The 26536-nt window shown below is 34.6% G+C and overlaps 1 protein-coding gene across 1 annotated transcript; it reads left to right on the top strand.

Annotated features, from left to right (window-relative positions):
- The first annotated feature begins 11603 nt into the window (after positions 1 to 11603).
- On the top strand, positions 11604 to 25642 carry LOC145601331 (uncharacterized). Its single transcript, XM_081657331.1, has 14 exons — positions 11604 to 11946; positions 13192 to 13268; positions 13418 to 13576; positions 13692 to 13905; positions 16774 to 16860; positions 16956 to 17095; positions 19060 to 19140; positions 20063 to 20127; positions 20399 to 20571; positions 21820 to 21950; positions 22901 to 22988; positions 23941 to 24154; positions 24502 to 24608; positions 24786 to 25642. The coding sequence occupies exons 1-14, from the start codon at positions 11779 to 11781 to the stop codon at positions 25296 to 25298; spliced, it is 2217 nt and encodes a 738-aa protein (XP_081513457.1). The 5' UTR covers positions 11604 to 11778; the 3' UTR covers positions 25299 to 25642.
- The last annotated feature ends 894 nt before the right edge of the window (positions 25643 to 26536 follow it).

Below are 26536 nucleotides of genomic sequence, written 5' to 3' on the forward strand. Positions count from 1 at the left end.
GGTGATTTTTTTTTTTTTAATACGATATTTCTAATTTAAGTTTCATATCAATATTGTCTTTGTTGATTCATATATTAATTACACAGTATCAAAATTAATTCCGTTCAACGTAACAGTGACTTAGTAATTAATTAAGAGTATTTAACATAGAATAAGCGCTGTAAATCACATGGACCTGATTTGGGCTAGCTAGCGTGATTGAGCTGTCGTCATAACTCATCATCATATCCACCACTTTGCAAATACAGCAAAAAAAAAGGTAACGATTTGGGACTGCATCATCTGCATGTTTATGGCTGTTTTACTTAAGGTTGGTTTAATTAATTCTTAGCTTAATTCTTAATTAATTAGTAGTGTACTTTTTTTATAAAGTAATGCAACCTTTTTAAAAATGAAATAAAGAATATCGTGCAATTAAATTGGTTGGTCCATAATATATTAATGAGGGTGGTTAGTCATCTGTCATAGTACGAAGGATATGGCAGGTGATATGAAGCCAACTGAATCGGACTATTTGAGAAATGAAAGACCGTGCATGCAACTTATTTATTAGGAGTACTCCGTATAAGTTGTAAGCCTGTAACAAATTATATTTGGACCACCATATATATTGTGTTATTATATGTCTAGCTAATTTTACTACCTCCGTTTCATATTTTTTGCAACTTTAATTTGGCCATTATTTGTGAGATATAAAATATTCCAAAGTTGCAAAAAACATGAAACGGAGATAGTACTTATTTTCCCGTCAAAAAAAAAAAAAAAATTTATTTAACTACTTGTTTGTCCAAAAATAATGCTCCGTAGCATATATCATTGTCCCAATTTTTTACTTTGTTTGGATTATTAGTACGGGTGGTAGATTAAAAAAGTCAATTTAAAACGAATACTCAAGTACTCCGTATTGTTTTAGAGAGAATAGCAATCAAAACATGTTAAAGACGTACTATTAATACTTCAAGCAATCCCATCTTTAGGGAGTTAAGTATAATACAGGGGACTCAATTCTTGCAAAATGTGGAAAAAGGGGACTCTATTTATTTTATAGAGGAAAAGAGGACTAGGGTTAAATTTCTGGTGTTAGGGGGTATTTTTAGGTGACTTAACTCACCTTTAACCCAAGAAGAATTAAGTCCCCTCATTATTGCCTTGATTATATTACCAGACAAATTCAATCCCTTCATTAATAATTTCTGCTGATTGTTTTGAAAATATGGCTGTTTGAAATTAAGAAAGTACAACAACAATACAAAAGCTTTGTTCTTGAAATTTTTTTAATGTTTGTTATCCAAAAAAAAAAAAAATTCTTTCAATAATTTTTTAATGTTCTTCATCTCTCTGGTTTGTAGCTTATTTGTCTTGCATTTGTAGTAGAAGCACACATCGTAATTTTAGTGAAGGCTTGTAGGGCCCTAATTTTTTTTTAAAAAAAAAAATAAAAAAAATAAAAATAAAATTATCGATAAGCCTAGTGTATATTGCAACAGAAGGTCATTAAGGAGAGTTTCTAAGAAAGTCAAGCATCCTTTTATGAGATTTCTAATATGCCCAAACTATAAACAAGTGGATGGGTGTGATTATATTAGGTGGTAGGTTGGTTGACAGTCCACGTGAGTCAGAGTTAGTTTATGAGATGGTCATGATTTTAATTAAAGAGAAATGTGGAGTTAGAAGGTCGAGAATGTAATGAACATGATGAAGAAAATAAACATTCAAAGTATTGTAATTTTATGCTTTATTTTTGTTCCAAAAAGAGGAAGGAACTCTTTTTTTTTTGTTGGTCTTAAATTAAAATATTTACCAGAAAAAAAAAAAAAAAAAACAAAACAAAACAAAAAAAACATACTCTTTTTTTTTAGTTGACCAAAGTGACTCAATTGTTTAACCAAGGGGACTCAATTCTTTAACCAAGGGGACTCAATTCTTTCCCTTATTTAATTAGAACCCACCGAAAACCCAAACCCATTCTAGCCCAGTCCCTTTTCTCTCTATAAAATAAATAGAATCCCCTTTCCCCATATTTTGCAAGAATTGAGTCCCTTGTTTTATACTTAACTCCATCTTTAGGTATGATAAATCATTTAAAACAATTAGGCCACCTTCTTCTATGTTGTTTTGAGGATGAATTGGAGGAGCTTGCGTTTACATGGCTGATCTATATCTAGGGGTGTCCATTATTTGGATAAAAACCGAAATCCAATCTAATCCAAACCGAATTATCAATTCGGATCGGATCAGATCGGATTGAATTTTTTTGAAAATTCGGATTTTCGGATTGGACCGGATTGACCTTGTTCGGATCCAAAAAACCGAAATAACCGAATTATGAAAGCGTTATTTTACGAAAAAATATTGTTAATATTAATCAAGTTAAACTATGTTTATGATTATAATACTATTAATCATGTAAACCTATGTTTTCAATACTTGTATAAATCATGTACTACTATACTTTCAAGAATTGAAATTTTATTATTGCAATTTTATTTTTATAATCGCATTAGACACAAAACAAAACTAGCAACATATTTAATTAGGATCTTCGGATCGGATCCAAATAACCGAAGTATAATTCGGATTGGATTAAGTAAATAATTCGGATTGGATTGGATTGGATTTGAAAATTAAAAACCGAATTTATTTCGGATCGAATTGGATTTGGGTTAAATCCAAATCGAAAACCAAATGGACACTCCTATCTGTATCTTGAGTCCAATTGGAAGTATGCACAATCAATCACAATCAATATAAAGTGGTTCGAGCTAACCCTATTAAGATGATAAAGTTAGTCATCCAAATACATGTCGATAGCATTGCAATTTAAAAATTTGTATACGAAGTATTTTTTTAATTTATTGTAGTGGATGAAATATTTACTAATTAGAGGAGTCTAAAGGACACATATATCACAGAAGCATGAGCCTTGACCCGGTCCTTGTTAAGGGATCAAGCTGCTGGCCACGTGAATCCCTAAGATTAGAGTCGATATAGAAACTTGTAGCCCATTATTTAGTCCTTGGACTTTGAAAGATGATACTAGTAGATGTTGCTTGTCGTTGTGTTATCTAGCACAATTTAGCCTCTAAAACGAGTTTGTCAAAGGCGTGACTATTGACTACTTTAAGTTTATCCCATTCATTACCTGCTATAAACTTAATTATTACCCAAACATCCTAAAATTCCTAATTAATTCTATTAACAATATGAAAAATCAAATTTAATATGGTTATTGGCCTAAGCTACAATATGCAGTACATTTTGGCGATTTTGCTCGTGGCTTACTCCTGTTCAACAAATTACATGGGTTCCTCAAGGTTTTGTATGATCATGGTGGATAAAATTGACTTTAAATCAGGACTTTAGGGGTCAATTTCAACAGGACAAGTATTTCTGGCCCAACAATTACCGAATACAACACCGTATCCCACTCAACTTTGTCATTTAGTTTTTGTGTTGACACTGTTTTTGGATGTGAATGCTCAATCGGGAAGTACATGACTTTAATGTAGTGGTGAGATAAAAATTCACAACATTAACATCGTTCGGAAGATTCACTTTTTCGGTTTTTCCCTTTCATAACGTCGTTCGTGTTTATAAACATTTTGTGAAACGGAGGGAGATTTTTATAAAAATTGACGGATGACAACGGGTCGGACTCGGAGCGGATTATGCTAAATCCGACTCCGATCCGACAAGAAGTCGGAGGTTAAATCCGACTCCGACATCCAACCCGACTCCGAGTTTTTTTTCATTGTTCAATATACTTTGAGATGTTGGGCTATTTGGGCCTTTACAACCCACACTCAATGTCACCATGATCCACACAAAAATTCACTATCCATTGGAGTCGGATAATCCGTCAAAGTCGGACATTTGTCAGAGTCGGATTTTTTTCTCGGACTTTTTTGTAGGATCTGACTCCGACCCTCCTCCAACTCGGAGTCGGATTATTTTAACGGAGTCAAACTCGAATTACTTTTTTCTCGTACTCGGAGCGGATTTTTTACCTCGGATCAGGGCGGAGCAGGGTCGGATCCGGACTGGATTGCCATCCCTACTTTGGAATGACAAAAAAGTTAGGTGGATTCGTGAATGTCATGAAATTGTCAGCATTCGTAACAATTGCGAATAAGCACCAGCATGGCAGCATATACCGGGACGGTTTGCCGAGCTGCCCTCACTATAATAATACGTAGAGTAAGGAGTTAGGACTATAACTACGCATAAAACTAAAAACTCTACTGTACGTGGTTGAATTCTGCTAATTTCGGCAACAATGATCTATATTTCAATTGGAAGTCCTTTTCTTGCCTTTTTGTGGGTCATAACTCATTATTTTCTTGTATTATTGAGCTTTTTTTCCAAATTCGAGAATGCAATCAAGCAATATAGCACCATCTTAATCAAAATACTTGGCATGGGACCAAGGGAGAAATGATAGTCATTGTATTGCTGGATATAAGGTGGTTTCAAGGCTACAAATATAGAAGGAAGAAAGGAATCATTGCATTGTATCATATGAGAGGCTACTAATTAATATGAAAGGCTACAAAAATTCTAATTCGTATAACAATGAAGATAATAACAAAATAAAATATCACAAGGAAACTAAGCTAGCCAAAAGAAGAAATAAAGGCGGATGAACAATCATCATATGCTCGAAGCTAATTAAAGTGACGACCAGGTCCAACAATTTGGTCCGGATTAGAAACCAAACGATGGAGTAGCACCTCCATTATACTTTAGCATGATGCCATGGCATTGATGTCATTATTTCATTAATAGTACAATGCATGCAAGAGGGAAGTAAGCTCCTCATCATATCCATAATCAACAATTGTAGAACCCTAGGATCCTTAGGGCTATGCATAAGAATCAACAATGTCATATCATTAATTTTATTTTTCTTGTTCCAATGGAATCTTATAGTATTATTAATTTAAGTTATTATTAATTTAATGTAATATTGTTTATGGGATAAGTTATTATCAAAATGCATTTATTAACCCATTAAAGCTATTTATTTTTTTATTTTTTTTCCTTTCAGGATTAAACTTATACTGTAAAAAGAAAAAAAATTTAGTAGTATTAAAATCCAAAATAAACACCGTGCAAGTCAATCTTTTACCCACATTCTTCCAAGAAACAACATATAGCAACCAAACCATCTATTAGATAATACTAAGTGGACAATACTGCAATATATTAGTGTGCTGCTAAGATATTTATTTTTTTTAAAAAAAATATATTGTTTATACGCCTGATTTGGTTTATTAGAAGATAAACTTAGTTATTATCATCCTTTTCAAGCTTTTGATTTGTTTTTACGTACTCCCATGTCCCATCCAACAAAACTATATATGGAGTACTATTTCCATGCCTAGCCAATCTTCATTGGTTCAAAATATTTCATTCACACATATCAAATAAAGGTATTTTACTAGAAGTGTCACATACGATCTCACATATCTTCGGCACCCAAACAACCTGTTGAATCCATCTTAGGATAGATTGGACTGGAGAGAGGACGATGATATTGAGCTTTTTTTTTTTTTTTTTTTTTTTGGGAAAAAGAATTTTCATGGTAATTAATTGTGTAGGTAAGAAAACTAGAAAAGTATTAATTACATTTTTGGGATGGATTAATTTTGGATTAATAATACTCTAAGATTTCATTGGAACAAGCAAAATAGAATTAATGATATGAAATTGTTGATTCTTATGCATATATCAAAACCCATTAATTAAACAAGCTTTGCCAAGAGCTATTAATTAAGTGTTATTTGGTCTGAACGAGCTACATGGACAACAGGACAATACAACTTATCAAATGGGGACAGATCGGTGAAATTGAATATGTGATCTATCATACACATTCTCTCGACATTAGCATATTCTCTCGACATTAGCATATAATAAGTGATTGAGAATTTGAGATGGGCAGATAACTTTGTAATTAATGGTAATAGCAAAGTAACTATTATGTAGTTGAAAATCTACTCAGCCTAGGTTTTCTTTTTTACATTTTACATCAAATAAGCTTTTTCTTTGTGATAAAAAATAAAAAAAAAAATAAAAAATAAAATCTAAAAGCACCCCATAGCCCCTATTTTTAAGGTGAAAAAGAGAACATAAAGATAAAAGGAGCATGGAAATTTGGATAGATATAATGATATAGTACTCTAGTGGAAAAGAAGCTCCATAGCTTCCTTAGCTTGCATAAGTAAACGCTTAAAATGATAAAGTAGATTGGTGTATCAACATTAAAGTAGTAGTTTGAGTTAATTAGTAAGAAAAAAAAGTTGAATTTTATGTTATATATATCATGCAAAGTCAATCATATTCTTGTTGGATTTCTAGAATTTAAAATTAATTAGATTTGGTATTTGATTAAATACTCCATATTAGATTAATACAAAAAATTCTGAAAACCTACACGTATATTAATTTTATTTTACGTAGTATTTGATAACTGGTCTTTATTTTGTAAGGAGTACTTTGAAACTATTGGACACATTTGATTTAAGGTCATTTTAATTAAGAGGTAAGTAAGAATAAGATAGATGTCTCAAATGTACATTATGTTAACTTTTTATGTAGCATAATAAAGTTCGAATGTTAACTCCATACATGAAAACTTGATTTTGGGACACACTAAAATAATAAATTTATGTATATATGGATTGAATATTTGAGATATAGACATACTAAATGATACAAAGTATGATATAACTTGGTATATCACTTGTTTACCACATAATACTATATATATAATTGTACCTCTAGCTACAAGCTGTTCCTGTTTCTAAATGGCTGCTAATATTGCTATCTGACCCCGTCTTAAGGTTCCTGCCACAGAAAAATATAGAAGAAAGCTTTGGTCATATATGAGCCACAAATCTGAATAAGGGGTTCCATTACTCCATGCATGAGCGAGTAACCGAAGTTAGAAATATATTATTATAGATCGAATTCGGGATAGATTGAGTGGATGAAAAATCAACCAACTTTCCTTGGCGAACTGAAATGACTGACTAATGGTGATTCGACCATACCCACGTATACAATGCAAATGGTTAAGCTGCCCACCTACGCAAACTCTCTCTTCACCCTCACCTCCTTAAAACTTAATTTTTCCCCAAAATTAAATCCTAATAAAACCCTAAAACCTCGATTTTTCCCCAAAATTAAACCCCAATTTCCCCCCAATATATATAAACCCTAAACCATGATTTTTCGACCAAATTATACCCTAAAACCTTGTTTTTTCCCCCAATTTAACACCGAAACTTTAATACCTTGAAATTGACTAAACCTTAAAACATCTTCGTCTCCTCCAGATAAACCCTAAACATGAAAAAGCTGTCTAAACAATTTAACAACGTTCGCATGTACATGAATAATGTGTATTGTGTAAAATTAATGCTTGAGTTTGAAAAATATTTGGATAATCATTATGAGAGAAAGGTTGGTGATGTTTTTATAGAGGTCAAAGAATTTTACGAAATTATGTACAAGTAAAATGGCACGAATAATGAAACTATGAAGCGAAAGTGCTGTTAAGGAGAATGAAACTCGAATAACGTTATACAAAGAATTTGATAGAATTTTTTTGATACAACACTTTGGTAGAATTTTGGCAAACGCGTAAGTTTAATACACCCGAATATCATATAATAACTAGCCTTTTGGCCCGTTCGATGCACGGGTTCTTACCTAAGTTATTTCATATATAGGTATGTTTTTCAATAGTTGAAACTTTTGATATGAAATACGAAGTAATTGTTTCATTGCTAAAACTTAAAGGGAAAAAAAAAAGAATGAGGGTAGAACAATGGAAAAAGATAATGAAATTTAGTTACGTATATATACATGAAGATTGTAGGATATGAAATGACATATTAGTTTAAGTTATGTTTTAAGTCTAGGAATTAAAAAGACAATTTTTATATAATTCAATTCATATGTTTATGTGAAGTATATTAATTGGTTCAACTTTATTTTATTATGATGGAAATGAAACACTTCATTTTCTTAATTGAATTTGCAAGTTATGGAATACATTCAGACTTAAACAAAAAGATTAAAAGGGGTGACATATGTCATATGAAAAATTATGGTTTGTGTTTTTAAATACTAACTAAAGTATAGATTTTATGTTTTCATAAATTTCATTATAAATTGTACAACAATATTTTTGGTGAGACTTACTCACACCTACACCACTCATATCTAATTTGTGAAAGTTCATGTCTCTCAGTATTTTGGTGAATACTTCCCTTGCCACATCAATTTGGAGCTCTCTTAATTGGCTCAATTCTAATCCATGTACATTGAACATATTTATAGTTGTTGTTCTACTCTTTAGATTTTTCTACACATGTCTAATATTACATATATCTAGATCTTTCTACATCAATATTTTCACAAAATATTTCTACATACAAACCTCTATTAATTTTTCTACTTTATCTTACAATTTTCAAAACTACTCACCAAAATTTTCATTGCAAGATTTTTCTAGATTAATTTCTTATAGAATAGCGCAAATTTTTTTTTTTTAAAAAAAGAAAGTAAAGGACGTCTCTTGAGGCAAAAATGTAAAGTTTTAAGGAATGAATTATGATTGCGAAAGAGTTCCTTGGAAAAGTTATCAGTGTTACCCTTCGCATTTTTTTTAACCATTTTTTTTATGGAACGTAAAGGAAGCATTGGTTGAGTTAGATGGGTGAGCGGTCGATCCATTCAATCAGTCCCCGAATTGACCTGTTTCCGTCACACTATATACTATTTGAGCAAGTTTCTCTTATCTCCATTTCTTCAACTCCATAACAAATTAAATTAAAATGGTTAATTTTTCACCAAAAGGGAAATTAATTGAAGACTAATATAATTGAAAGCACCAATCGGATGTTGGTGTAGTGGTGATTGGGACTACACTTGGTAGGGGGAACCTGTGTTTGATCCCCCGCAACAACAATTGGGAGGAGACTGGAACCTAACCACCCAAAACTAATCTGCGAATCCGGTTTAGCCCAAAGGATGAACCGGGTGGAACACCAAAAAAAATATAATTGAAAGCAATTCTACTAATAGAAAAAAAAAGGTTATTTTTGATTTTTTTTTCCCTAACCTAACTAGCTATAGACTCTCATATTTTCATCTATCATCAACATCTATGACCGTTTTATACAAAGAATTACATCTTCAAGTAATAAAAAGAATAAAAAGAATACACATCCAAACTCTTGACCCCAGACTCTAACATCATTCAGCGATACTCCAAAATTTTACTTAACCTCCAATAATACTCAAAAAAATATCATCTAATTAAAATTAAAATAAAAGATACATAGACAAGATAACATATCAAACAATTAATTTAGTTTTATATCACAATCATAGACTACAAGAAAATATAGGTACTTAATTGATACTCACAATTTTACCAAGATGTAGGAATGAATTTCTAACATGATACAACGTACAAGACATTTGTTAGAAAAAAAAAAAAAGATTCACAATCTATGTACATCATGTGGGAGGATATAATTGGGATCAATGCTCTCCAATTCAGCCTCGAGGATTAGCAACCGAAGACGTTTACGAGCCAATTTAATCAAGTATAATTGCAATCCAAAGCACGTATAACACACTATTTTAATGAGGTTTTCCAAACAAATTTCCATGAAATCTAAGATGATAATAATTTGAGGACGAAAAGGAATATACATGATCATATAATGACTTTATAATAAGTTGATTAATTGGTCTAAGTTCTTTGTTTATGATGGGTTTATAAATATTGGGAGTTTTAGAAATTAACCAACACCTTCATGCAAATTGGATGTAACGTGAATGTTGCTGAATTTCTATGCTGATTTTAGTTATTATTATTATAATTGTTATTATTTTTTGGGTTTTCCTAAGCTATACCCCTAAGGCCAGGTAGTTGGACCAATGATTTTCCAAGTTTCTAAGCCGTGCCCTTCAACTTCTTATCAATACTAAAATGTACCCTTATTAGTTATTTAAAAGCTAATTAAGAGTGTGATTTCGTGGCTTCAGTTTTCGTATTAGGGTTGTTGTGGTTAAGATTCCTTTCTCGTATCATTTCCTTACCTTTTATCATCTTTTTATTAAATTTATAGTTAACTTTAGGTGACGTGGAAGTCCCAAGGAGGGTACCATTCATTAATGGTAGTGAGTTGAGGGGCACAACTTAGAAATTTGAAAAAGCATGAGTACACCTTAGAAACTCGACTAACTTAGGGGCATATCTCAGAAAAACCTTTATTTTTTTTATTGGTTAGGGTTTGTGTATTGAGTTCTATGTGAGTTGTTAATTGTCATGACGAGATTACATATTTCTGTTTGTGAAGTTCAAAAGATTTCTCGCATTTGGCTCATTAGGATGAGTTTTTTGAGGCCGTTAATGTATGATAAAAAATGTGTTAAAAAAATTAAAAAATGTTTTTCTTACGCTCGTTTGTATAAAACTAGACACCCCCTTACTCGAGGCCCTAGGTTGGAGTCCAACTTTAGCTATCCTTTAACTTTGTCATACTAGATGTACTTCCTCATTTCTTAGTATTACTTGACATTTTTAAGTTTGACACTATTTAGTATTTACATATGTAACTTTGATTTACTTTTGTGATTTTTATTAGACGAAAAAAACATAAATACATGAGATCTTGAATTGTTAGATTTGCTTCATGCATATTTTTTTATTATCAATTATAAACAACTGATAATAAAAAAATATGCATGAAAAAAAAAATGCCTTATTCCATGCGTTTGGGTCATTGCAAATTTGCAATGGCTTATTGTTATATGGGCTAATAATAATCAAAACTTGACGTCCTTTACAAACCACATCATGGGCTTTATAACACAGTCCACAAACTAAGAACTTAAATTGCATCTTAGGAATACATGATTTATAAACCACTTCATTTTTTATGACATAAATTATTATTTTTCTCTCAACTTAAAACTCCATACTTCGTAGTACTTATATCAATAATGAATTCGACTTTGACAACATTATCTAACTATCTAAGCATTGAATTCAACTATGACAACAATTTCCATTTAACCAAACTTTGATTTTTAAAAATGATTACGGATACAATTTGTTAGGTCATGGCTCATAAATTTAATCCCAACCAACTGTATGTATCTAGAATGAGGATCATGTACATTATAGCCAAGTACCTGATTTAACATAATTTAAACACTCCGTAGTCCATACCTAGTACTTCGTATTAAGATTGTGTTCAAGTCACTTTCTACGAGTAATAAAACTAAATTAAATTTGTTGGATGAAGTTAGATCTACAAGTTACTCCGAAGATCACGCTCCATTAATCTAGAATATATAAATATAAATATGGTACTCGTAAGTCGTATTACAAGGTAGAAGAAGACTAGGTCCACTAAACAAGCCCACATCATTGAAACGCACCAAACTACGTCGTGTAACTTTAGTGGGTCCACTTTAAACTGCTGACTAGACCCAACAAATTAATCTCCTTTAAGCAAAACAAAATTAATTAAAAAAAAAAAAAAGGACGCAAAGTCGTCTTGTTGCAGGAAAACAATTTTTTCAACATTTTCCTGCAAAATTTGTCGATCAAATTAAACAAAAAACCGCCATTGTTGTGTTCTTCAAGCTTCAACTTCACAATCTCATCTTAAAACCCTAATTTATCGAATTACGAGAAAAAAGAGGGAAAATTAGGTAATTGGAAGGTAGAAGAAGAAGAAGAGGAAGATGTGGGTGTTTTACCTGATATCGTTGCCGATGACATTGGGGATGGTTGTGATAACCCTAAAATACTTTGCTGGACCTCATGTTCCTCGATATGTCTTCCTTACTGTTGGTTATGCTTGGTTTTGTTCTCTTTCTATTATCATTCTTGTCCCTGCCGACATTTGGACGGTATTTTCTCTCTCCTTTTTTGATTTAGTTTTGTTTTTTGGGTTGTATTTTGGTTGATTGATTGTTTAATTTGGTTGAATTTCTGGATTTTGATTACTTGGATGTTTAATTAGGGTTTAATTTTGGATTTTGTGATCGAAGCCTTATTTTTTTTTTGGTGAGGTGATCATAAATTGGGATCTGATTTAGGTTTGCATGGATTGCATTTGGTGTATTTGAGCTTTTATGGGTATTTTGTGTTTTGGATATTAATGTTTTTAGTGATGTTTGATTTAAATTGCACTGGATATATCTCTTGGAGGATAATACCAGCTTATTTATTTGGGATATGAGGTTAATTTAATGTGTGTGTTTCAATTCGGTTTCGATTTTTCTGGTTATTAAGTTTGTGCTCGACTGCTCGTGCTTGGGAAGTGATCATGGAAAGGAGATGCTTTTGATTGGATTTTTGTAATGAACTTTAGGTTAGGAAGCTGGAGATGAGATAAATGTGTAGTTGTCATCCATTGCTAAAGTGCACTTGGAAGGTTTATTGGACTGCCAGTCCAGTAACGTGCACATTATTGACTGAAGTCACTAGACTCCCGTTCATTTCTGAACACGGCAATTTTGTTGTTTAAAGGATGTATGTGCACGTCCAAGAGGAAGATAAATATTGCCTATTTCATGTTCCTAAAGGATATCCAAATGCTAGCATTTACGGAGTAAGTTTTTTGGTGTGTGTAATAGAAAAGGATAAGTTACTGGCTTGTTTTAATTTAAATTGGTGGAGAAGGGTGCTGATTTGCTCTTTCTACAAAGTCAGTTGTAAATTTGAATTATCTGCCTCTGAGTCACTTATTTATATTGCTATGCGGATAATGTATCCTTTTACAGGCTTAAGAAGTGTGGTGAAATAATGTATTTTTTGAGTTATTTGTTGACAATGTAGATATGTTAGGGACTTAGGGTAAGCAAAAAAGGCCCATGGTTTCTTTTCATGTGCTGTACAGAATGACAGGATATGAAGCTATAAGTTCTTAACAACTTTCTTTAACATCTGTGTTCTCGTCCTCGGTATCATGCAGCGATTTCTTTTCAGTTTCTTTTTTTTTTTTTTTTTGCAAGAATTCTTTGAAAATATGCTATTTCTGTTTCCTTCAGGCTTTGTTTCAAGTGTTGAATATGCTACAGGCTTTTTAAGAGTGGAATAGGAAAATAGCTTCATATAGGACTTACTCTAAGTTGTTGATATTGTTCCTGCAGACAGTTAATGGTCACTACAATGGGGTCATTTCATTCTTGTGGAGCTGGTCATATTGGAGCACATTTTTGTTAACTTGGTATGATTCTAGACCAAATGTATTACTGTCATTATTGGGTATTTTCTTATTGCTGATGCAGAAATGATGCAACGCATGTGTTAATAAATTTTAAGAACTCAGTGATTCAGATAGCTTATATGTTTGGATTATGTGATTTTGCTAAGCAGGGCTGTGGTGCCCCTTATCCAGGGTTATGAAGATGCTGGAGACTTCACATTGACGGAAAGATTAAAAACAAGTGTACATGTGAACCTTGTCTTTTATCTTATTGTTGGATCTATTGGTCTTCTTGGACTGATACTCCTTTTCACTATGCGCAGAAAGCTGTCAGTTGCTACCTTTTTCTTTTATATTTACTTCCGTTCTTAAAAGGTTGTCAAAGACCTGCATGGAAATATTGTATCTTTTGCTTGACACCCTTTTTATGTGGGGTTGAACCAGGAAAGGAGGTGTTCTTGGTTTTGCAATGGCTTGTTCAAACACATTCGGACTTGTTACCGGAGCCTTTTTACTCGGTTTTGGTTTAAGTGAAATTCCCCGAAGCCTCTGGAAGAATGCAGATTGGACATTTCGGCAGAAACTATTGTCCCATAAGATTGCAAAAATGGCTTCGAAACTGGATGAGGCTCATCAGAATTTCTCAAATGCAATTGTGGTAAGCTTCTACTGTGTCATATAGAACTGGCACCTTAAATATGTTTATGTGTTCAAGTGTCAGACTTTACCCTTTTCCAATAACTTTTTGGTATATTTTATTATTCAAATGAAAAATGTTAATGTTTTTGCTGAGTCATCGTAGTATAATCAAGTACTTGACATGGCCTTTGAAGGTACGAAGAGTTCATATAGCAGTTTTGTCACACTATATGAAATTACAATAAAGAGTTGCTCTTCCTTAGTTCCTTTTTATGCTTTGACATCAAAATTTTGTGTTACTCACTCAAGCTGAATCCTTGCTTTAAAAGTTTGGTGGATTTTAGATTTTTAGTGTAGGTATTGCTCACGATGACCTTAGAATCTGATGCTGTAGGAAATTTTGTTGCTGTTTGATAAAATATTATATGTTGTCATCATTATATTGAATCTTAAAACTCCTAGGAAGGGCAAAAAACTAAGTACACTTGTTTTATGTCATGTTATGAGCAACTCATCCCAAAAGGTGAAGGGAGACCTTTTGGTGATTTGGTCTCAGCAAGAGTTTCAAGATGGTTTTCGGGGTCCTTAAATAAAACCTATTTCGCCGGGGCACGATGTTTGTTGGAGAGACATTGTATTGGAGAATTGTTGATTAAAGTTCAATTATAAATAAAATTATAAAAGTAGTGGGAAATTGGGAACAATTTATTGTGTTTAGGGAAATTGAGAAAGTACAGTGGAGTTAGATGGGTTTTGATAGAAATAAGCTAGTAAAAAATGAATCCAACCTTAAGGAAAATTGGGCTTTTATTTAGGGACATGAATTTTGGGAGAATTAGGGCTTTTATTTAGTGACGAAGGGAGTAGTGGGAAATAAAATGACTCCTATAGTCCCAACTATGCCCCTTTTCCTTATAGTGGTCCCATCTATTGATAAATTGGGAGTGTCCATGCTATGTTACTTGGACTCGGATGAAGTGTCAAATTAGACACGGGTGTCTAAGTATCGGACTCGCCCATTTTCTTGAAAAAAGTTGTCTTAAGTTGAAAATGAAGTGTCCAAGTGTCGGTGTTGGTGTGTCGTGTCGACACGGACACGTGAGGTAAATGAAAGAGTCCGAGTAACATAGTTCCCATGACTCTTAACATGGGTTGTTTCTTCATAAATCAGCTCACTTTAAGTAACATGTTTACTCTTTAGTAGGTGAAAGTGGCTTGGGATATTGTCATTGGTTCTTTGATATTTGTAATTAGTTAAATTCTACCCTTTTCTCCACTCAACCCTCCTGCACCAACCACTTCACCCCAGCCACCCCTCTTATTTTCCTGTCACCGTCTCCAGCCACCAGACCTGATACCTACTCCTTCCTTTATTTCGTTAAGGCCAACCCTCTGAAACAGCCAAAAGTCCACCAAGAGGTCCAAGACCAAACTCTAGTGCCACCATCGTTTCTCCACCCTTTTCCCTACTTATCCAGATGACCAGATGAATTCAATTAATGGTGGAAAATGAACAATGCCTAGATGGTTTTTTATATTAAGTTTTATGGAGCTCAACATTGAATTGGGAAATTCCAGATGCTGTGTTGATATGCTTTGAAGAGAAATTACAAAGATAAGTAAACTTACTTTTTGAGAAATTACCAATATCTTGAAGACAATTTCTTATGCACCTAACCTGACAAAAATCCCACCACCTAAGATTATTATCACAAAGGTAATAAATCAATCACCTTTACAGTCTTGATATACTTAATAGGGTGAAAGAAAAGATTACAAAAGGAGTAAGAATAATTTCATGACGGAAGCATCAAATTGTGACTAACTTTATCTCAATTGAGTAAGTTGATGATTGAGGGAGAGAGATGACTAATAATTGGTGGGAGAAATAGGCAACTGATTCATGTATGTAAATATTGGAGAGGTCTGCTGGTTTGGTGGGTGAAGATTCGGATTTTAATGGAGTATTTTTTGTTAGTGGTGGAGGGAGTAGTGGTGATCTGATGATTGCTTTGGATATGGGATCAGGGCAGCAGGGAACTTGTGGCGGTACTTGGATCTAGTGGGAAAGAGCTTGGGGGGTGGTGATGGAGAGGGGAATGAAAGGAGAGAGAAAATATAAGTTCCCCGAAAATAAATCAATATGTTTGCCCGTGTCATAAACGATCACCTTAAAAAGACAAGTAAATTAAAAGTGTTTATGTTGAGATAGATGTGCGGGAACAGGTTAAGGGATAGAATCAGGAATGAAAATGTTTGGATAAAAGTTGGGGTTGCGGCTATTAAAGATTAGAGGTTATCAGTTTTGATGGAAATGAGAGACATTGACCAAAAGTTGCACCCTTAAGGAAGGTTGAAGGTTGGGGTGATGGCATCTGTAGGGAAGGCCATGAAGAAAATAGGTTTACAAGAATACAAGTTGATGTAGCATTTAGATAGAAGCAAATTGAGGATGATTGTTGTGGATGACCACATGGACTCCCGGTTCATGCAACCTTTGGGGATAAGGCTGTGGCTTTGATATGGCTGTTGCCTGTTGTTGTCATAGGAGATCAATTTGGGAAGACCCCTACTTAGTAGTTTAATTAATTGAATAAGAGGAATGCAGTGTCAGCTTTATGGCTTTTACCGTAATATTATCTTGGGTCATACATAGTCTTCTAGTGCAAGTTTTTGGAGTTGGTTTTCCTTTAGTGGTTTGTTTGTTTTTTTTTTTTTTTCTTTTTTGAAATTGGTTTTTTTTATTTGCTTTCATTGATGCAATGTGTATCTATTGCTTTGGATATACAGATATACTCATATACTGTAATTCCTCATAGTTTATGAATGTTGTTAAGTGTTTTCTTTCGATCTTTGCTGCTCCCTTATTTATTCTATTCTCTGTTAGGTTGCTCAAGCGACCTCTAACCAAATGTCGAAGCGTGATCCTTTACGGCCTTACATGGATGTAATTGATAAGATGTTGACCGAAATGGTATGACAACTCTTCTTTCTTGATTGTATGCTAGAAAATGAATTCTTTCTTTGTTTAGCTCTTAAATCTAATTAAGTAATTATCACTTATGTTAGTTCAAGGAAGATCCATCCTTCAAGCCACAAGGAGGGAGATTGGGTGAAAATGACATGGATTATGATGCAGATGATAAATCAATGGCTCAGCTTAGGCGTCAACTTAGAGTAGCACAAGAGGAGTATTATCGGTACAAAAGGTAAATTGGTCTGAGAATAAAAGCAGTCTATGTATGCCAAACTGCCAATATGTAAAATATGTAGATTTTATTTGTTCAGTTTACTGGTGTAATTAGATGCTATTGCTTTGTGACATATTTTTCGAAAAATGCTGTGATTTGCATTGTGTCACTTCTTTGTTATGTTACTCTTGACCCAGGAACTTATTTTATGATATGATTACATGTCCTATTGCTGGCAGTCTCAATATTTTGTTAATACTTCCTCCGTTTTTTTTATTATTGTACCATAGGGGTTGGGTACAAATATTTTGGTAGTGGAAAAAAGTAAGAGAGAGAAAGGTAAAAATACAAACTTGCCCATGTGACATATTGATAAACTAAAAAGTAAGTGTGAAAAGGCAAGGGTATGTTGGGTATTTGTAGTGTGAACACAAATAATTTTTTTCCTAAAGAGGAAATGGTGCAATATTTGTGAAACTTCCTAAAAAGGCAAGTGGTGCAATAATAAAAGAATGGAGGAAGTATATAACATAAAATATAACATGTGGTCCAATATGAAGTGTCAAAGTGTCCATACCCTTGTTGGAGAGCTGAGGATCTACCTTGGGTACTTCAAGTAACATGAAAAATTGAATCACACATGCTATTTGGTACGCACAGACACATGTGGCACTGCCACACTGCAAATTCTTTTCTAGCTTCATGCTGATGGGATTATCACTTATTTCTAAGCGACTTGCAAAAATATTTAAGAACTGCACTTGAATTATGCTTGTCCTCCTTATATTAAACTTCTTAGTAAGCTTCAGGGGATGATAATTAATCTGCTACATATTTAACGAGCAAATGAGTTTATTGTGATTTTTGAATTGCTAATAAAAATTGTAGGCTTATTGAAGAGGTAGCTTGGATATGCTCATTCATATTCTTTTACATGATCTACAGATGTTGAACATAATTTAAAACTTACTTCTCCTTCCAATCCTTTTTGTTCTTCCCATTTGGAATTCATTTGTGAGACTAAAGTCAAACTGGGAAGAAGAAAAAGGATCTGATGGAGCAGAACTTCTTTTTATGGAATAACTCTCAAGAGTACTAGAATATTCACCATACTCTCTTTTTTTTCACTATGCTCTTTTGTCTGTCCCTCACTCACAAATTTTAATGTGACAAGTACATCTAGCATGGACAGTGATACCATTTAGTGAAATATCGTTTTAGTTTTTTTAACTTGCCAAAGGATCCATTGGAGATACATTATAATCGTAATCTTAGCTCTTATACTTTCAGTAGCACACATCATAATACTGGTGATGTTTAAATCAGTTGTTTATATCTTGACATCCTAAAAATGAGTTTATGTCGCTGGACAGTAAAACTATTGTCGATCTAATTAACATCCAATTACTTAGTAACCCATAGTAATCATGGATGTTCTTTTTGTTCATGCCCTTCTTTAGGGGTCATGTCAATGCTCCCTTTCCAAAATACAGTAGAGGTATGTGTGGCTTGAGCATGCTGGCATCATGCTTAGCTTGACAAATTTAGGTTAAGTCAAAATTTATCTCATTCCAGCTTTACTGCAGCCATCTATATTCTTGATTCTAAATTATTCAATTTTAGTAAATTTAAGGATCACATAAACCTTTATGTTAACTTTCATAGTTTTCAGTTGAATTTAATTTTTTATGTGCACAGCTATGTGATGACTGATGAGTACTAAGTTAGTGAAATTTTGTCTATAAGTTGTTTCAGTCAAAGCAAGGCAATGATCAAAGCTCAACCATAGTCTCTTTGGTATTGAGCCAGTATTTAAACTTATTGTATAATCACATCTAAAAGTTTAAACATGAACGTGTAAGCTTTGCTGGGTTTACCTCCTGGTTTGTGTTTATAATTGTTAAGGCTGTAAATGATGGTTGTAAATTCTTTCATTTGGAAGTTTATTTTTTCCTTGTGTTAATTATTTATTTTCTTTTTAGTGAATATATGACATATGTCTTGGAGGCCCTTGAGTTGGAAGACACCATCAAAAACTATGAACGACGCCATGCTACTGGATGGTATGTCATCACTTCTCTTTTCACTTATAGGATTTAATATTTGACATGCTTTTGCTGCAAATTATTTGATCGGAAAGTGAGTCGAATTTTTAGGAACGGATGGGGTAGTAAAGTTGAATCTATTCTTTATTCCCTTTGTCTTTACTTTGCCAAACACTCCCATTGTACTACTGACTTGTTATGAGGTGCTGACATGTTTTTCTCAAGGTGCTCCCCCTGAACCACATTGGGAAATGCCTAATATTTAATTTTCCCAGGTGGGATGGAGGAGTTTTCCTTTGGATTTGGAGTTACTTCTCTTGATTTTGAAGTCATAAAGAGGAATTCAGCATAGGCATTCTTTAGATGAAGATGTGGATTTTTTAAGGAAAGGATATGATGAACAAGGGGTGTTCAACTGTTCATTGCCGAGAATATCATCTGTATGACTGTATTAGTTTTGTTGGGCGGTGATGGAAAAGTTACCATTTGTTGGACCTCAAAGTTGAGAATTTTGGCTTTTATCTAGGCTGATGATGTGGTTGAGGAAAAGCTAGTGGGGAGGTGAAAGCCCAATTTGTTCTTGTGCATTGGTTTAAGACTAGGCTGGGTTGCATATATGCTTACTGCCAAATGTTTAGCTCATGTTGGATAAATGTATCTCATTTTTTTGTGGCTCTTTTCCTTTTCTTTTCCATTTTTTTCTGGGACTGAATGTTGGAACTGTACCTAATGTAAAGGTCAGAAGTTAAAAGAATACTACTCTCCTCTCCATAGTGGTATTTGTTGATTGCTTATCTTGATTTGCCACGCTACATAGCCATGCATCAATTTGTTATTGATATTCTTGAAATTCATATCATATGTTAAAGTTTTCACATGCATTTATTTTATATTTTTGGTAAAGGTAGTTTTTTTATAGCCACTGGAATTGTACTTGCAGGAAATTTATTTCAAGCCTGAGAGGCAGTCGTCCTGGCAGAATTGGCTCCTTCTTAGATACTATTGGTAATACTAGAACTTCCAAAGCTTTTCACATTTGAATAGCTGTATGTAGCAAATTGTGAACTAAAATTTCTTGTGAGAAGCTTGGTTGATAATCTAATGTTTTTCTATTGCTTCAGATGTGAAACATATTTTTGTACAAAAATTGTGTTTCCTTAAGATCTCATTTATGATGTTCGTTTGTAGTGGAGCAACAGAGATATTATATTTTTCTTCTCCTAGTGGGTTTTGGTAAAAGCAATATCAGGCTAACAGAGATGGTTGTTCTTTCCAGAGCTATTATGGCGCTGTATCTTGAGGAAGCAATTACAGAAACTTTTGGCTATCGTACTTGGTTGCATGTCAGTGGCAATTCTTTTGGCTGAAGCAACGCTACTTCCCAATGTTGATCTGTCTCTTTTCTCAATTCTCATCAAATCTGTGGGAAGACGGGAGTTATTTGTGCAGGTACTCAGAAAGATTGTACTGCTAGATTATTTCAATTCTCGTTATTTCTTCTTTCTTCATCATTATCTTTGTTGTGCCACGTGCCATTTTACGCCTAGAAAATTTTCTGATTGACGAGTGTGATTGCGAAGGTGATAAAAAAAATAAAAAATAAAAAAATAACTTTGAGATGCTTTTAGTATCCAGAATCAGATCATCAGCTTCTAAGTTGCACCCTTTTGGGGGCAAAAAAATTAATGATGGAAATTCTCTTATTGGGGCCATATGTAGGTTGCTGGGCTTTCATAATTCTGAAGTAGGAATGCTACTCCATATAACCTGTTGATGTTTCTTGATCATCTTGCTGTATAACTAATGCCGTGTGCTTATTTTGACTTGCATTTTCTTCATTATGTGCTAACCTGTGGAGAAAAGGGGCGGAGATACTAGTTATAGAATGTTTTCTATTAAAATTTTTGTTATTGTTTGATTGGTTAGAAATTCTGTGTATGATTTATCTGTTGATACATGATGAAATGATTAATTGATGAAATAATTGTTATTGTGAGCTATGGTGGGGTGGGGGATTTAATCAGTGGCGGATCTAGAAAATCTTTCTTATGGGTTCGGAGTCATTAAATACATACAATAATTCGGGTATGCGTATGTTAAAAAAATTACGCCTTCCGAAGTCATTATAAACATATAATGAAATAAGTTGTTAGCATGATCCAAAATACAAAGTACACTTTTTTTTTTTGAAAACAAATACAAAGTACACTTGATCATTTGTAAGTTGAACATGTTAATAAAAATCTAGAAGCAAACTTTCAATAAATATGACTAAATCCAACATAATACAGAGAGCTCATAGGATGAGGTGAGTTAAAGAGAGTAAAAATTTGTTGGGAAATTCTGAAAGGTTAGGTTCAGTATTGGGCCAATTGGGGTTGGGGCAGCAACCAGCAGGTAAGTAAAAACTTTGAACAAAATGCGTAAAAACATGCTGGGAAATGTGGGCATGCATGATCGAACCCACGACCTATAAAAACAATAGGAAGCACTTCTACCGCTGGGCTGCTGAATGCATTATAAAACTTAAGCGTATTGTTTTGTAATTATCTCTTTATATTAGAAAAACTTACCAGATTTTTTCGGATCCAGTATGCGTTCAGTTGAACCCACTGAACCCATACAAAATCCGCCTCTGGATTTAATGTGAGATTATCTATTACGTGCATTTGATCATAACCCTTTCCTTGCTGGCAGGTTTTTGCATTTATTCCTCTGATGTACATGTGCATATGTACATATTATTCATTGCTCAAAATTGGAATGCTGATGTTTTACTCACTGACGCCAAGGCAAACAAGCTCTGTCAACCTGCTTATGATTTGCTCGTAAGTCATTCGATTTCTCTAGTATGAAAATAGGCTTCAAAATTTGAGATGTGGCTGCAGTAGTTTAAGGGGCCGTTTGGTTTGCAGAGGGTAATCGGAATGGAATGAACAAAGGGAAAGAGAAGGAATGGAATGAAAATACCTAAAATTTGGGGTGTTGTTTGTTTTAAAAACAAAGGGAATGAGACCCACCAGTCCCACCACCACACCACCACCACCAACCACCAGTAAAATCCATTCTCCATCGTTCCCACCACCAAACCACCACCGAACCACCACCAAACCAGTCGCCACACCTCCCTCACCCTTCGCCTCCCTTCTCCGGCCATCACAGCCCCGCAAAAAACCCGAATCGAAAAAACCCTAATCGAAAAAACCCTAGATCGACGAGGGGGTTTAGGAAGTGGCGAAGGAATGCTTTTACGGGGAAGGGGACAGGCGGCGAGAGTCGGGGAAGGGTCGGCGAGGGTCGGAGAGGGTGGTGGGAGGGCTGGGCGGCGGTTTTACGGGGATAGGGACGGGTTTTGCGGGGGCTGAGGGATGTTTTGCGGGGGAGGGGAGGGCGGCGAGGGTCGGGGGAGGGGCAGCGGTGGTCGGGGGAGGGGCGGCGGTGGTCGGGGTGGTGTCGGCGGTGGTAAGGTGGGCTGGTTTCCGGTGGTGTTCGTAGGTGTGAAGGTGGTGATGTGGTGGTGTGAAGGTGGGTAGGGAATGGAATGGAAATACCTAGGGGGGGGGGGGGTGGGGAATGAAGTTAGAGGGATTTGGGGGAATGAAGGGGGTAAAGGGAATGAAAGAAAGTGTTTAACAAACAACAACAAAGGGAATCGGGGTGATTGATTCCCATTCCCTTTCCTGAATACCCCCAACCAAACGGCCCCTAAATATTTTATGTAAAAATTAAAAAGTGCACCTTCAAGAAAAGCTAGTAATTCTGTATTTTCTTTTCACAGGATGGTTGCTCGTTATGCCCCACCAGTCTCTTACAATTTTCTGAATCTTATCCGCCTTGATGGGAATGCTAAAACTATATTTGAAAAGGTAACTCTCAATTAATAAAATAGCATTAGGTTCTGACGTTTATTATTAGTGAGTTCAACATGGCTGCATGGAAAAGTTGATGATATAGTGGACAATTGGACATACAGAGGGGGAGAAAGAAGAGGGGGGGGGGGGGGGGGAGTTGGGGAGTCCCATTTACCTTTCAGACTATTGCAATAGGATTCTGGAAATATTGGGCCGGCTACAATTGGTCCAATGTGTGAGTGCCCAGTTTTCAACCTTAAGAGGGTTATTGCCTTGGAGTCCCATCTACCGTTTGGAGCATTGCAATAGGACTTTAGAATTATTTGGGCCAGCTACATTTGATCAAATGTGGGAATGCACATGTACATTGGGTGTGCCTTTGAAGTTGGCAGACTAAGAAAATAATGTTTCTGTCTTTTTCCCATGATGTTATGATATGGTTTTTTTTGTATAGGATCTCCCTTTCCCCAACCAAAAAAGAAAAAAAAAAAAAAAAGGTTTAGGTGTGTTAAGAGTTGCCAAACATCTGTGATGAAATTTATGTTATAATTAGTTACGAAAATATGAAGCATGAGTACTTCAATTGGCAGCCATACCCCCACCCCACCCCCCACACAAGTACGTTATAGGGTATTGCCGTATTGGGTACTTCACTGCATCTTAATTCTTTTTTACTTGTATTTTCTGATAGTTTTTAGAGATGGTGCTTCCTATCTCCAATCTTGCCTTCGTAGTTATGCCAGTATTATTTCCGCATGAAATATCAGAATGGATCAATGGATTATTAATCATGCTGGATATTTTTGCACATGAAGCCATTTTCTGACCTGCCATTTGTTTATTGATTGTCAAGCCTGAGTTTTTAGCCAATGTATAACCCTTGTATGGGGTGCTTTACTCATCAATGTTGCTTTTTGGCAGTATCCAATTGACTAACTATTCTACTCCTTTCAAACTTTTATAACAGCGAATGGGCAACATTGATGATGCTGTCCCCTTTTTTGGGAGGAGATTCAACAAAATTTACCCTCTTATTATGGTTGTCTATACAATCCTGGTTGCTAGTAACTTTTTTGATCGGGTGATGAATTTTTTTGGAAGTTGGAAAAGACTTAGGTTTCAAAGTGAAGCTGAAGACTTGGATGGCTTTGATCCATCAGGAATGATCATCTTGCAGAAAGGTAAAACAGCACAACTCCGTGCCTTAGATCTTGTTTGTCCTAGTGGCTACTCATATCCAATTGTGCAAGAGCTAATTGTTCAAAGTCTATTAGCCTACTAGATTGGTGATACTTTCATTATTTTAGGATAATAGTGTATTTGGATGAGGGATTTGGAAGGAAGGGTAGGTACGTAGGTTGTGAGAGATTTATTTCCCCTTATTTGAATACGGTTTTGGGGGGGGGGGGGGGATATTTAGATCTCACTATTGAAAAGATTTGGTTAAAAATGAAAGCACACTCCTCCCTTCTTGATTCCTCCCCTTCTGTTCATTCATCAATGCTATAACTTTCTTGCTGATGTGCAGAACGTTCTTGGCTTGAACAAGGACACAAAGTTGGTGAGCAGGTTATACCATTGGCAAGAAACTTCAATGGTGTCAACGTGGATGTTGAGACTGGCATAAAGTCGAAGGTATTTTTAAATTATTTTTTTTTAAAAAAAAAACTAAATTTTGAAGGAATACTTGTTATGTACTGATTTTTATGGGATCATACCATGAAATAATCTTTTGGTTATCAAGTCTTTCTATGCATTTGGGAATATGATTATGTTGCCGATAACTTAATAGTTAATGCATACTTATTTTAGGGCGATCCTGCTGTTGAGATGAAAGGATCTTCATCCATGAATGATATTAAAGGCATTCTGGGGAAAACATCAAAATCTGAAGCTCGGCAATCTATTGGGAACAGGGAAGTGATTGGCCACAAGTATGCTGTAATGAGAGAGCAGAACAAGCAAACATCCAACTCAAAACCTGCAGAGAATACTATAGCTGCCGCAAAGGTCTCGTTGTTGAATTCTGAGACTTCCAGTTCAGCGAATGACCTAAGACGCACATCTTCCAGCATGTCTTCCACATGGCAGTCAATGAAAATGGGTTTTAACAATTTCAAGACAAACCTTGAGGCAAAGAAATTTCTTCCTCTAAAACAATCCCAAGAACCAAAACTTCTCTCCCATAATTCTTCTTCTGAGTCTCTGGATGAAATATTCCAGAGATTGAAACGTCCTACTGTAGATAGCACGACATATGTTGATGATGATGATTATGATGATGACAATGATACTGAGATTAGGAATTCGGGTTCAAAAAGATGACATTCTGTGTAATTAAGAGCTACTCCCTATATGTATAGGAACTGTGTCGCAGGCAGAGTGCTTGAGATCATTGTATAGGTCTAGTGAAAAGGTCAAATGCCCGCGCATGAGCTCACAAATTCTTGCTGCACCTTGTGATTCTGCTGCTGTGGGAGCTGTTGCCATTTTGCAGCTGATTAACTAGGACTGACTCGTAGGGTAACGATGTATACATTTTTTTTTTTTTTTGAGAACGAAGGGTAACGATGTATACATTGTGAAAGATGATTCATACCCTGAAGAAACCAAATACACGAGAAAATATTTTTGTATACTTATACATGAAAGCATATTAGGTTTTGGTATTTTTCCTATAATAGTCAATTTTGTATGTGTATCTAGAACTCGATATATACTAGTGAAATTTGTTTTCAACCAGCAATCAGATTATTATCTGTAACACTGTTAAATGTATTAGTATCTTCATCGACTCATTAACTGTGACTTCATTGCTTAATATGCATTTATCTTCTTTATCGAGGCCATGATCGATGATCACCTCTTGTATATTGGGATTAATGACATAATTTGATGTAGATTAGCAGCACTACTCTCTAATGATTCAATATTTAAGTATTGATTAGTGAAATAAGATGCAACAATATATGTGCTGTACAGTGCACACTGCTTGCCTCTGCTGCTATCTAAATTAATGGAGTAGAAAGAAAGTGAACATATAACTGGACAATCACATCGATTCTGGAGCGATATATGTTGAAATACCCGGCACTGTCACATTCATATTCAATTTTTCCAAAGATTTTGTCCCTGTAATTTATTTGATTCAATTGGAAATAGTGGCCTATGTTTGGAATATGATACAATGATTCATTCTTGAAGGTTTTTGGTAAGTTAAAATTTCAAGAGCATTATGAAATTACTCTGTTCTAATAAAATATGGTCAAATTCCTCTTGATTCACCTCATAGAGTAGGTAATGAGAAAACGCTCTATTTTTCAGTAGGTGTGTGCATGTACGCCGGAGTAAGGGTAAGGGTAAGGGTAAGGGTAAGGATACTAATCTAGAGTGAAGTCTAATAATACACATAATCTTGATTAGATATAATATAAATATAAAGGAAATTGGGATAAAATATGTATATACAAATATACAATACAGGTAATACAACTACACAAGTAAGTCGAGCGTGTACATGAAAACTTAGCTAATAAATTTGCTGACTATTACATACTACCGCA

Source organism: Chenopodium album, chromosome 21 (genome assembly GCF_948465745.1).
Source record: "Chenopodium album chromosome 21, dcCheAlbu1.1, whole genome shotgun sequence".
Classification (NCBI taxonomy): Eukaryota; Viridiplantae; Streptophyta; class Magnoliopsida; order Caryophyllales; family Amaranthaceae; genus Chenopodium; species Chenopodium album.